This window comes from Arvicanthis niloticus, chromosome 2 (genome assembly GCF_011762505.2).
Source record: "Arvicanthis niloticus isolate mArvNil1 chromosome 2, mArvNil1.pat.X, whole genome shotgun sequence".
Taxonomy (NCBI): Eukaryota; Metazoa; Chordata; class Mammalia; order Rodentia; family Muridae; genus Arvicanthis; species Arvicanthis niloticus.
In genome coordinates, this window is record NC_047659.1 from 109,983,943 (window position 1) to 109,998,337 (window position 14,395).

The 14,395-nt window shown below is 40.4% G+C and overlaps 1 protein-coding gene across 1 annotated transcript in view; it reads left to right on the forward strand.

The window, feature by feature from the left end:
- Nucleotides 1-5,498, forward strand: part of Ism1 (isthmin 1) — a 78,413-nt gene extending 72,915 nt beyond the window's left edge. The window contains exon 6 of the mRNA XM_034496256.2: nt 3,896-5,498. Coding sequence (XP_034352147.1) covers nt 3,896-4,413 — 518 coding nt within the window. The 3' untranslated portion in view covers nt 4,414-5,498. The remainder of the gene's footprint in view (nt 1-3,895) is intronic.
- The last annotated feature ends 8,897 nt before the right edge of the window (nt 5,499-14,395 follow it).

Consider the following 14,395-nt stretch of genomic DNA (forward strand, 5'->3'; position numbering starts at 1 on the left):
CTCCTGAGAAATATACCATCTCCCCACTGCCCCATCTAACTGATGGAACACATGCCCCATCCCAGATGACCCTATATCTTGACCATGTGATCCCATATATAACCATAACATCTTCCCAGGCATTTGACTCCAAAATGACTGGAGTCCTTTCTCCTGCCTTACTCTCATTATCTACAGACTTCACAGCCACTGGAGTCCAGCAATTCTGACTCCTCTTGATCCAACTTGCTGGTACTACCAAGCATATTTTTTCCTGAGCTCTTACCATTGATATACCATACTGAATTTAGCACAGGATCTATTTTCTTGCTGCACAGGTCAATTGGTACATATTTCACTGAGTGCCATGGCTCTCTAGGGACCTCTGACCAAGCCTAAACTGAAAAGATCTCCATCACATAATACCCAACAACCTTGTTCTCTTGTACATTCTACTCCAGAGGAAAACAAAAGTATCCTCAGCCCCAACCCAATCATCCTCACTCTTGAATTCCCCTGCCCCGTGTGTGTGTGATGTGTGTGTGTGTGTGTGTGTGTGTGTGTGTGTGTGTGTGTATACTAGGCTTGAGATCCCTCATGTTCTCCATGTCTCCACTATCCATGCAGTGCTGGGGTTACAAACATGCTCACTGCATCCAACTTTTTCATCAGTCCTGGGGAGCAGAACTCATATTTAGCAGCAAGCACTTTATACACTAAGCCATTTCTTCAGTCCCCCATCAGATATTTTTTTTACTGCTGAAGTTTGGTTTTTACAATTAATGCTTAGCTGTAGGCCTTCCCCTGTGTCCACCCACTATCGCTACTGAAGCTTGTATCAGTTTGGGCTCTGCACATACCAGATTGGAATGGACATGCAAGATGACCATATGACACCCGAGAAAGGAGAAAAGGAGAACTGGGAAGGAAGAAAATCGAATAAGTCTGAGCCTTGTCCAACAGGGACTGCTCAGCTGAGAGGACCCAGCAGGAGATCCAGACAGCAATGCCTCCTCCATGGCCGGTCAGTGGCTTGCAGGGCAAGTCTGACCCGGATGCTGGGAGGTGGTCAGCAGAGTAGACAGAAAGACTCTTTTCTAGGAGCTCTGAAGACGGAGTCAGGCCAGCACCAGCCCTACTATGACTCATGACCAGCATGATGTGACTTGTACCCAAAACTATTCTTGACTTACCTACCAGAAATAACATGTTGTTTCAGTTTTGAAGTGTTTTGTTTTCCGTTTGTTTTGTTTATTTTTTTCTTTTAAGACAAGAGAGCCAAGTACTATGTGGTACATGCCTGTAATCCCCACTTTTAGAGGCTGAAGTGACTTCCAGCCTAGGCTGGGACACGCTGTGAGACTGTCTCAAAAACAACAGGAGAATGTCTAGGTTTAGGCAAACAGGGTTTTCTTTTATGGAGAAGTAAATAAAGCCAGAAAGAGCCCAGTGGTGCATGCATTGGTAAGCTTTCTGTCACTGTGGGGAAAAAATACTTGAAAGAGAAAACAACTTAAAAGGAAGAAAGATTTATTTTGGCCTCTAGTTTCAGAGCATGGTATGTGGCCTGTTGCCTTTGGGTCTGCGGCAAAGCAGAGCATCACAGTGAGCAGGTGATGAGGGTCTTGTTCACCTCATGACAACAAGGAAGAAAAAGAGAATGAATGGGACCATAGTCCCAAGATACCTATCAACTGCACACACTGTTATCTTCTATAAGTCCCATTACATCCTAGTAGTGCCACGTATGGGGACCAAGCCATCAATATATGGGGTATTGATGGGCATTTAAGATCCAAACTGTAACAGTGGCAAATGATATCAGAACATGTATTCTGTTCTGATCAGTCAGTGTGGGCAAGCAGTTCAGTTGATCATGAGCAAAACAAGAAAGGTCTGTGTCTGAGCTTATCATTCAAAAATGGAGACAGAACATCCATGAATCTCATCTAAATCCAATGTGAAAGGGGGTCTCAGGAAAATAAAGATGGGAAGGGGCCAAACATTTTTAATATTGCTGTTTTCCAGGACAAAGTTCTTTGAAGCTCAGGCATTGGTCCTACTCATATGCTCAACTCTCTTTTACTTTTTGCTTTAATAGAAGGTCTCACTAAGTTGCCCAGACTGGCCTTGGACTCCTTTTATATATCAGGCTAGCCTTGAACTTATTCTCTATATAAGGTTTGCCTTAAACTCATTCTGTAGACCAAGCAGACTTTGAACTCCTGATCCTCCTGCCTGGGCCTCTAGAGAAGCTGAGATTGCAGGCTTAGATGCTCAAGCTTTTAAGAACTTTTTGAAGTATGCCATTGTCACTGAGTGAGAATCATAAGAAGGGTTTTCTGGGTTCCTAAGTTACAGCAAGTCTCTATTCGTTCCTCATATCTGCTTGATCCTGACCTTGTATCAAGTTCCCTCCCTTTTAGCTATCGCTTCCCCAGTGTCCATTTCTACCAGCATCTTGTCCTCAGTGTCCAGATAGAGACCAAACTAAAGCATACACTCATCTTGACCCAAACAACTGAAGGACCGTGAGAAAGACTGAGTGGTCAGGCAGGGGCTAGGCTAACCTGGGAACCTCCTGTCCTGTCCAAGTAGAGTGTCACTGTCTACATACCTCCTGGCTAGTTGTTCCCAAGAGGCAATTCAAGAATAGCATTGTTCAAATTTCAGCTCTTAAAGAAAGGCACAAACTGAAGTCCATAGCGAGGTGCTGTGGCACACGCCTTTAATCTCAGCACTCGGGAGGCAGAGGCAGACAGATATCTGAATTTAAGGATAGCCTTGTCTACAAGGTGAGTTACAGGGATACACAGAAAAACCATGTCTCAAAATACATACATACATACATACATACATACATACATACATATCCATAAATTATTTTTATTATTTTAAACAAATTTTAAATTTAATTATATTTTGATCATAGTCTTCCCTTCCTCCAAGTGTCTTCCAGATCATCTCTACCTTCCTACTCATCCAACTTTAAGTTCTGTCTCAAAAAACAAAAAACCAATACAACACCAAAACCTTCTAAACCAAGAAAACTAATTAAAACCACACCCAAAAGGGGAAAAAATAAAACCACCAAGCTATAACCAAATAAAAGAAGTATTTGAAGAAAATTAAAAAAAAAAAAAAAAAAAGAAGTATTTGACCAACATACAATTTGAATCCACAAATTCTTAAGGGTTTGCAACTAATCAAGTTTTTCTTAATGCTTTAAAAGCCGAACATGTCACCTCTGGGTTCCAGGTCACACTCTCAGCCCCTTTGAGGCTTCTTAGCCTATGAATTTGTATATAGCAATAATTAAGGTCCAGCTCAGTGAATGGCAGAAACAAAATAAACTCAACTCTGCAGATGGTCCTTTGAGGCGTATTACCACTTACTTGGGAAATTCAACACAGCTCTCTGATGTTGTTAGGATGTATAATTAGGGCCTGGTTATCTATTATGATATTCTTTATTGTTTTGTGTTTGACGGTTTTATTGTGAGGGGTTGCTGAGATCTGGTTTAGTTGAGACTTTTTTTTTTTTTTGAAGATGCTTTAAATTTAGAGATAATGACATGTTTCTACATTAAAATTTTAAAAGGTGTATCAAATGCACAGACAGTTAAATACAGATGGTGGGGTGCTGGTGGTCATTCAATCAGTGAATCTGCTGTTCTGTGTTTGAAACTGTCTCATACTACCAAGTAAGTGTTGGAGAAATGTCTTATAAGCAACACTGCCAAGTTCAGGGGAGGTGAGAATGGCTATCATGCCTGGTGGTTAGGGGTACCTGTAGAGTCTCTCATGCTAATGGAGGACACTGTTGATGTCAACGTCATCCTCCCAGAAAGTTTAGCATTGCTAAGAGGTTTTTGTTGTTGTTTTGTTTGTTTGTTTGTTGGTTTTGTCTTTTTCAGATATGGACAGCTGTGAGCGATGGATGAGCTGCAAAAGTGAGTTCTTAAAGAAATACATGCACAAGGTGATCAATGACCTGCCCAGCTGCCCCTGCTCCTACCCCACTGAAGTGGCCTACAGCACTGCTGACATCTTCGACCGCATCAAGCGCAAGGACTTCCGATGGAAGGATGCTAGTGGACCCAAAGAGAAACTAGAAATCTACAAACCTACTGCTCGGTACTGCATCCGATCTATGCTGTCCCTGGAGAGTACCACACTGGCTGCCCAGCACTGTTGCTATGGTGACAACATGCAGCTCATCACCAGGGGCAAAGGGGCAGGCACACCCAATCTCATCAGCACCGAGTTCTCTGCTGAGCTCCACTACAAAGTGGATGTTCTGCCTTGGATTATCTGCAAGGGCGACTGGAGCAGATATAATGAGGCCCGGCCTCCCAATAATGGACAGAAGTGCACGGAGAGCCCTTCTGATGAAGACTACATTAAACAGTTCCAAGAAGCCAGGGAGTACTAAAGCACCACTGGTTTGGAGACACAAATGCACTGCACTGATATGCCAACTGTCACCCGGTTCTTTTTATCCACAATTTTTGTATATCTGTATATTCCACATGAATATTTTTCTAAGTATACTAGGGGTATGCACCAGGTCTTGGGGACTGCTATGTCCAGTACCTACAAACTGTATTGGAAGTCCTCCTAATGGCTGTGTGGGCAGGAAGAGGCACCTTGGAGCCATAGTGGGCATGATTCGGTTCCCACCTCTATCCAGTGCACAGGAGCACAGAGACTGAGGTTGTAAACATTATAAGCAGGTTTTTATATATATATATATAACTTATTTAATACAAATGTGACTTAAGCTTAACCTTTTCTCTGGAGTTGTCCTTATAAAAAAATTATTTAATTGCTTCTGAGGGAGTTCAAAAGGAAAAGGACATAGGGGAATTACGAGAAAAGGAATTTTGCATTGGAAATGCATCAGAGCAATACAACACCCACCTTGCACCAGGTGTTCTTTAGTCATGGGGTGCTTGCTGGTGTCACAGATTCCAACACTCCCTTGTCTTAGATTAGGCAAGGGATGGGTAGTAAGTGAATGTGTAGAGTCAAATCTAAGACACGGTTTTAAATGGCTTTAAAGTGAATGGCCAGCGTAATTGTGGTGAAGAGCCCCGGCAGGAGCATTTCTTCTCTGTCTTAACAGGCTCTGAAGACTGAAGGAAGTTCAGGCGTAAAGCCAGAAGCGGCACTTTCCAAAGAAAAAAACAAAACAAATTGAAAAATAATAGGGGCCTCGTTTAGTCTATTTTATCTTAATAGAGCAACTTTTCTCCACCAATATATTCCCAGTAAATAAATATAAAGGGGTCGATGGGAGCCAAAGTCTGGGAAATCCTAATATTTTTATGTTTTAAGAAAAAACTGCATTATTTTTGTAAAGTATTTATTGAGTCATTGGATATTGTGCATTGTGCAGTTATGAGATGATCCACTTCTGTGGAGTAGAACTTGAGGATGAAGAGTTGGTTCTTATGCAACTTTTTACTTGCAAAACTCCAGGGAAAGAGATATATAATAAAATCATAATAAAATGTGTTACCTGCATCCTTGATTTATGATCTGAATATTGTAACTACTCCAAGTGAAGCATGGCTTTCATGAGGAGACGCCTTCAACATAGGTGGGAGTAAAAGACTCACCAATGGACTTCTGGGTAAGTCGTAGCATCCGTAGCATTAAAAACATCTCTCCAGTCCCCAGCTAGCTCAAGCTAATTGGCGCACATATGATTTGATTTCTCACCCAGAACTAAGAACATCAAGCTAAAGCCAAGATTTAATATGTGCAAGGCTACTTCTAGACAAAACAAATGGATACAAATAATAAGCAGAACTACTTGCAATGCAAGTTATTATTTTTTCCAGGTGAGAGAAACCAAAGGTCAGAAAGTATAAACCATGTAAGACATGCCATTTGTGAAGTACCGGTTTGGTGTCTTTGTATCCCTGTTGACTTTGATATTCTTGACATACACTGGAGTTCTCCTGGTAAAAGTATGTTCTTACAGAGAAGCTTTTGTCAGATCTTTATAATGTAGAATGGTTTTCTGCAATATTACCTATGAAATTATTTATATTTAGGTTCTGCATCTAAATAGTATATATATAGCAAGAATAGTAAGAATAGTAAGCCTTGTTCGGTGCTAGAGAAATGGTTCAGTAGTAGTTATGAGCACTTACCACTCTTGTAAAGTCCTGGGTTCATTTCCTAGCACCCACATGTTGGCTCACACTTATTTGTAACATTTCTAGGGAACCTGGCATCCTCTTCTGGTCTCTGTGGACACTGGGTATGCATAGTTCACACACATCCATGAAGACACTCACACATATACATAAAAATAAATAACTCTTTTTTAAAGGTCTTTTTCACATTGAAGAAATGCTAAAGGAACCAGTAGAGAGAATAAATGACCCATGTATCAGAGGAGAGGATTTGGTTTGTAATACTAGCAACAAAAAAATCTTCAAAAAGAGAATTGGCTGGAAATAGAATGTATTACCTTGTGAGGATGCACACATAAGAAGGAGGAGATAAGGTACAAGGAAGTTCAGCCGAGTAGTAAGGAGAGATAAGATTGTTGTGCAGCCAGGCCTGCTGGGTGTACTAGAGTAAGTTCAATGTTATAGGGAAAACCTTCAAGAGATCAGGAATGCACCTGAAGTTTCCAGTAGAGGAATGGAATTTTTTTCAGGTAATTTTAATTGATTTTTTTTTAAATTGTTCTCTTTATTTTGTTGAGATTATATGATTCCATCATTTCACCCTTCCCTTTCCTCCCTCCATATCCCTCTTTGTTCACTTGGTCATTGATTATTGATTAGCTCTGAGAGAGATGGTGGGAGGGAAGAGAGAGAGAGATCCTAACTATGTAAGTACAGCTTGCTCACTGCAGGGCTGACCATTTGATATTGAGTAATCAGTTTGTGTGCTCTTTCCTGGGGAACATGATTTCTCCAACTTTCAGCATTCCTTAGTTGTCTGTAGTTTTTTGTATAAGGTGAAGGCCACTTGGACTTTTCCTGACCACTTTGGCATGGCTGTTGTTCAGCTCCTGATTGGGCAGTTATATTAAGGAGACTTTATCAGTGTAGCTTCTGACATTGTTAGGAGACACAGTCTCAGCAAACTCCCTAATCTTCAGGTTCTTACAATCTTTCCTCTCCTTGTTCCACAGTGCTCAAAGATGCAGGAATGCTTTGTAGAGTATATCTATTGGGTCTAGACTCCATAACACTGCATTTTCATTGGTTGTGGTTTTCAGTAACAGTTTCCATATGTTGCAAAAAGAAAATTTCTTGATGGGGGTGAGGTCTACACTTACCTGTTGGTATAAGGACAAATATTTAGAATGTAGTTGTGGATTCTGCTGGTTTAGTAAAGTGGCAGTTGAAGGTTCTCTTCCATGACTTCAATAGCCTTCATCGGGTAGTTGATTAATTTTCCAATAACCAGGCACGATTTCCTGCTTGTTGTGTGAGTCTTGACTTCAATTATGCCAAAGTATGCATTCCCTATTGTATCTTTAGGGTTACCCTGCCATGCTGCTCATTGCTGTGGCTTACAGGCATCAGAGCTGGATAGGACTCATTTTCTCCTTTGCAAGCTTGCAGAGTGCCTTCTGGTACATCAGGAAGGAGGCTTTCAAGTAGTTCCTGGTCAGAAGCCTCTGGCCCATATGTCAGAAGTGCATGGTATCTTCAGCAATGGTGACTTACCTTCTGCTTTTGGTTGTAAACAGGAATAATAGTAACAGAATGTAATGCTTTAGTCTCTTGGACAACCCTGACCAACAACTCAAAGGAGAGCTTCTCATGCGTTATATATTGATGTTCTTGTTAGATGGTATTTGGCTCTTGAATAGGGCATTAAGTGTATTATAGGTATTTTTGAGACAGCCAGTTCATAGTATGGTTCCTCATGACTCTTTTAGACATCTTTACTGTTATTTTGCCCTCCTTATTCCTTCCATATTTATCTCCCCCCCTTTATTTAGTCCCTAATCTTCTCGTTTCCCCTATCAGATTACTTGTACCCTGATATCCCCGCTCTCTATTGATCCTCATCCACAACCCTAGCAATGGTCCCTTTTTACTTTCTCACAGTTTCCAGTTATTCCAGGGTATAAACTCACATCTGGAGATTTGGAGCCTCAGGTGAGAGAGAATATATGACTTTCTAGGTCTGCATTACCCCACTCAATATGATATTTTCTACTTCTATCAGTTTACCTACAAAGCTCATGATTTTCTTTATAGATTCATAGTATTCATAGTGTATATGTCACCATGTTTTTATTACCTAGTCATCAGTTGATGGACTTTTAGGTTGTTTCCATTTCCTGGCTATTATGAATAGAGTAGCAAATGAACGTGGCTGAGCAAGTATCCGTATAGTAGGGTGTTCAGTCCTCTGAGCATGTGCCAAGGAATAATATGACTGGGTCATATGAGTTAGATTTGAAAAGCTTTATGAAAATTCCTCATACTGATTTCCATAGCAGCTGAACTAGTTTGCTATCCCACCAATAGTGAATGAGGGTTCCCCATGCCCCACATGCCCTACAGAAATTGTTTTGGGTTGTTTTGTTGCTTCTTGCCATTTTGGCTAGGGTAAGATAAACTTTCAAAATTGTTTTGATTTAAATTTTTAAATTTTTTTTTACTTATTCATTTTCCATCCCACTCACTGCCCCCTCTTGGTCACTCCCTCCCACAATCTTTCTCCTATCCCCCCTCTGCTTCTTCTCTGAGTGGGTGGAGGTCACTTCAAATCTCTGTGAAACCAGGCACTTCCTCTCCCACTGAGGCCAGACAAGGCAACTCAGTTAGTAGAACACATCCCATGTACAGGCAACAGCTTTTGGGATATCCCCTGTTCCAGTTGTTCAGGACCCACATGAAAGCCAAGCTGCACATCTGCTACATATGAGCAGGGAGGCCTAGGTCCACTCGATGTATGTTCTTTGGTTGGTAGATCAGACTTGGAGAGCCCCCAGGGTCCAGGTTAGTTGACTCTGTTAGTCTTCCTGAGCAATTCTCAACTTTATATGGAAAAGCAAAATACCCAGAATAGCCAAAACAATCCTGAACAATAAAGAACTTCAGGAGGAATCACCATCCCTGACCTTAAGCTGTACTACAGAGCAATAGTGATAAAGACTTCATGGTATTGGTAAGAAACAGATACACTGACCAAAGGAATCTAATCAGAGACCGAGAAATAAACCCTCACACCTATGGACACTTGATTTTTGACAAAGAAGCCAAAACCATACAATGGAAAAATGAAAGCATCTTCAGCAAATGGTGCTGGACTAACTGGATGTCTCCATGTAGAAGAATGAAAATAGATCCATACTTATCACCCTACACAAAACTCAGGTCAAGTGGATCAAAAGCCTCAATGTAAAACCAGATACACTAAATCTAATAGAAGAGAAAGTGGGAAATACCCTTGAACACATTGTACAGGAGACAAGTTCCTGAACAGAACACCAATGGCTCAGACTCTAAGATCAACAATTGATAAATGGGGCCTCATGAAACAGAATTTTCTTAACTACTAGGGTTGAAGAATATGTTTGAGGTATTTCTTAGACATGTTTTTCTTCTTTGGAGAACTCTCTGATCAAGTCCCAGGCCCATTTGTTGAATGGGTCATGGAGTCCTATTCAGAAAGTCCTTCCTTACACCTATATCATACATAGTATGACTAGGTTTTCTTCCAACTGTTTCAACTTTCACATTTAGATCTTTGATCTACTTCAAGTTAGTTTTTGTGTATGATGAATATGGGCTTGATTTTGTAATTTTAGCATGTGGACATCCAGTTTTCCCAGAACTTTTTATTGAGGATGCTTTCTTTTCTCCAGTGTATGGTTTTGGCATCTTTGTCAACTATTAAATGACCAAATTGCTAGTAAACACAGAAACTCCTGGAGAATAAATGACTTATTACTGAATGGTGAATAAGTCAAAGATGGAGTCAGGAAAGGAATAAAAATATTCCTGGAACTAAATGAACATACAATAAAACCTCTGAGACACAATTAAAGCTGCCCCATAAGGAAAATGTATACCTCTAACTGCCTGTCTTTAAAAAAAAAAATCATAGAGGACAAATAAATGACCTAATGATGCAACTTGAAAATTTGGAAAACCAAGAATAAACCAAATCCAGTCCACAGCAAAATAATAACAGCAATAATAATAAAAGTTATAGCAGAAATCAATGAAATATAAACAAATAAAACAATACAAATAATCAACTAATCTAAGAGCTGGTTCTTTGAGAAGATAAACAAAATTGACAGAACTTTGGCCCAAATAACCAAAAGAAAGAAAAAGAACCCAACTTAACAGAATCAGAAATGAACATGGAAACATTACAACACACAACAAAGGAATTTGAAATGTTATAATGGAATATTTTTTAAAAAAAACCTGTACTTCTTTAGGTTGGAAAACCTCAAAGAAATGGATGAATTTCTAAATTCTGCCAAACCACCAAAATTAAACCAAAAAGAAGCCAACAACCTAAACAGACCTGTAACAAATGAGATTGAAACAGTAATAAAAACCTTTCCAACTAAAAAATATCCAGGGCCAAATAGAGTCTCAGCAAAATTCTACTTAACTTCCAAAGAATATCTACAGCCAATTCTTCTTAAACTACTCAAAACAGTAGAAATAGAAGAAAGACTCCCACACCATTTCAATGAAGCCAGTATCATTCTAATACCAAAACCAGGTAAAGACACACACACACACACACACACACACAAACAACAACAAAATAAATCAATAGGACAATATCCTTGATGAGCACAGATTTGAGCATGATCAATATAATACTTGCAAACAAAATTCACACATACTTTACAAAAATTATCCATCATAACCAAGCTGGCTTTATCCATGAAATATAGGTATGGTCCAACATCCAAAAATCTATAAATGTAATAAACCACATAAATGGATTTAAAGACAAAAATCACATGATTATCTCAGTAGACAGAACATAAGCTTTTCACAAAATCCAGCATGCCTTCATGATAAAAATTCTAGAAAATGTAGGGCAGAGGAAACATGCCTCAATACAAGAAAGTTATACATGGAAAACCCACAGCCAACATCCTCCATAGGAGAAAAATTTGCAGCAATCCCACTAAAGTCAGGAACAAGACAAGGATGCTCACTACCCCAACCCCCTTTTAATATTGTACTAGAAGCAGTAGCTGGAGGAATAAAGCAAGAGAAAGAAGGTAAAGGACTGTGATTTTTACTAACAACCAAAAAAAAAAAAAAGAAAAAAGAACTAGGGGAGGGACAAGTAATGTGTTGGCAGTAAGAAAATGAGCTGGGAAAGAAAATAGTGTTTTCTAAAATTTCAGGCATGTAATGATCAGAGAGAGAGACAGAGAGAAAGAGAGGGAGAGACAGAAAGAGAGGGAGAGAGGGAGAGGGGAAGGGGAAGAGAGAGAGGGAGAGAAAGAGGGGGAGGGGAGAGGGTAAAGAGAGAGGGGGAGGGGGAGGGGGAGGAGGAGGGAGGAGGGAGGAGGGAGGAGGGAGGAGGGAGGAGGGAGGAGGGAGGAGGGAGGAGGGAGGAGGGAGGAGGGAGATGATGTGTCCTGGAGTCATAGCAAATTGGTTTTATTAAGGATTTACCATGGAATTGAAAAGAAATTTCTTTCACAGTTCAGTGAAAATAACTGAAGCACTTTTCCCCCCATGAGCTATTTTCCTTTTGATATAATATCTTCCTGACCTTATGAATTATGGATAGGAGAGGTTGTGTAGGCTTATAGCATATTGAGACTATTATCCTCAATATATCACTGGGGTTATCCTACACCTCTGGAAATTTGACGAACTATTTATTAAACAATTATCTGTTGTTCAGTGTCAAACTATGCTAATCTTTGGGCCCAAAACCTAGAGAACCAATGAGCAAACCTCCAGCTCATTTGATAGACACAATGAGCCTCATCTAGTTCAGCTCAAGACCCTAGGCAGTCCAGGTATAACCACAGGCAATTATTTTCCTGGGCAACAGAGGAGGATGGCATGGTCTCATCTGCAATCTGTAAACCTTGCCTATGGGCAGCATCTCTCTGAATGTTTAGTGCCTCTGCCTCTCCTTGGAAAGAGACTTCTTCGTGGTCAACCACCAGGCCTCTTGACAGCCACACCTAGATGGTGCCAACATATGCAGATATTCCCAGTGCTTTCTTCTGGCTGCATCTGGAACAGGTGTAGTAGAGGAACAAGTTCACTGCTTTCTCTTCTGCTCCAGGTTCTAGCATCTGCCACTATTACATTCTCAAAAGTGTCTCTGGCTTTATATTTCTGTAGCTAAGAAGATGGAGGTTCCCAGTAATGAGACCAGTGATCAAAGACTAGAGACTACACTAATTTGTTAGTAGCTTGGGCTACTAGCTAGAGCTTGGGCAGTATTACCTAGAGTTTTCAGAGAAGCAAATAAGTTCCATGAGGTTAGCAGCTGTGCTAAAATCTCTCTGCTTGGAAAACAGCAGTTAGGTGAAGGCAGTTCTGTATTCACTGAGCCCATAGTGAATTAACTATTTAACTATTCCTTTCCTGCTCGGCTCACTAAGTCTCACTAAGATCTTCCCTGTGCTTTATTCTGTCTTTGTTCAAGTAGATCACCAAGGATCTGGCCTCATTCATGTTTTTTGTTCAGTTCTCACAGGTCCCTGGGAAACTTTTTCTAATTCTGAACCTGAGCCTTTGTTCATGTTAATCAGCAGAGCTCAACACTTCAAGACAGAAGAGAGCCTGCTTCCAGGCTAAGAACAGCAATGGCCCCATTTCTCGGTACCAATTCAGTCTTAGTTTCCCTGTTACTGGAATAAAATGCTCTGACAGAAGCAGCATAAGGAAAGATTTGTTTTGGCTCACAGTCTGAGGGTTCAGCCCGTAATGGCGGGAAGCTGTGGCAGTGGTGGTTGAAGTAGTCGGTCGCATCACTTTCTCAATTGGAGAGCTGAGCGGGAGCAGGACACACTCCTGCTTAGCTCCTCTTCTGCACTTACACACTCTGGATCCCACACTGGGCGTGATGCCACCAAGAATCAGTGGATCTTCCTGCCTATACTAAAACAAGCAAGACAATCCCCCAGACAACAATCCCCCAGACAATTCTCAGAGGCCCATCTCCCAGCTGATTCCATATCCTGTCAGAGCAACAACATTAATTATCGCAAAGCATGAAGAGCAGAGAGAATGTATGTATGGCCTTTTGCAGGCTGGGCTTCAAAACACTGGACATTATATCTACACTCCACAACTTTGTTCATACACCACCACTGTCCAATATTATTTAGGAAACGAGTCAGTTTCCTAAACTGGGCCTAGGAGAAAGAAGTAGTCTATGGCATCTATCACAACTTTCCTAATGCTGTAACATTTAGCTCTTCAAGCAGTGCAACTGTGGAGCATGTTTTACACCATTTCTGGAGCCCCGTGGGACTGACTCTTAGTTACTTGTGATATTAACCTGCTTGGTAACACATAGCCTGTAGGCTTCCTATTCTTCCTTGCTTCTCTTCTTCATTTTCCTACCGGTACTTGCTGGATAGTCTCTGAAAGTTGCTACTTCTCAGATACCCCTCCCTCACTGGAGTTTTGTGGGATCCTAAGGCAAGTCCTCCTTTTATGCTTTAACATTTATTGAGGCTACTTAATGTAAATTTATTATTATTCTTACAGAGCATTGCAAAACATGGGTTTTTTTTTCTTTTGGTGACAGATCTACCAAAAAGTCAAATTAATCTCACCTTGCCCAGCTGCAGAGTTTGTTATTAGATTAAACAGCTAGAAAATTATTTTGCCAAATATCTCTACAGATCTTTAAACCTTGTTCCTTACTTTCCAAAATAATTTGCTTACTGACTATGAATAGACCAGAACAAACCCAAGGACCACACTTGGGCAGAGCTGAAAGAAAGAAAGAAAGACAGAAAGAGAGAGAGAGAGAGAGAGAGAGAGAGAGAGAGAGAGAGAGAGAAATAAATAAAAAGAAAGTTAAAAAGAAAAGAAGATCAAAGATCAAAACACCCATGAACATCAATTCTGTACTGACTTACAGAACTTCTCAGGAAGAAGGCTGTGGAGGGGTCAGTAGAACTCCCTCTTTGTCAGCCATTTACAATTTCCAATGGAAAAATGTGTGGGTTGTCACCATGATGCCTGCACAATTTCAGATAAATTAAAGGCTTGCCTCAGTAATTATTGGGTGGGTATATACACAAACATATACCCATGCATACAGGCCTTGCATACAGTAGTATAAATTAAGACAGAAAGTTTAAAGTCAGATGGTTCTCTGAGATGTAGAATTGGTTTACTGTATTGGATTAGAAAAGGGGGAAGGCACATTTTCTGGGATCAGAAGGTAAGATTTTTCTG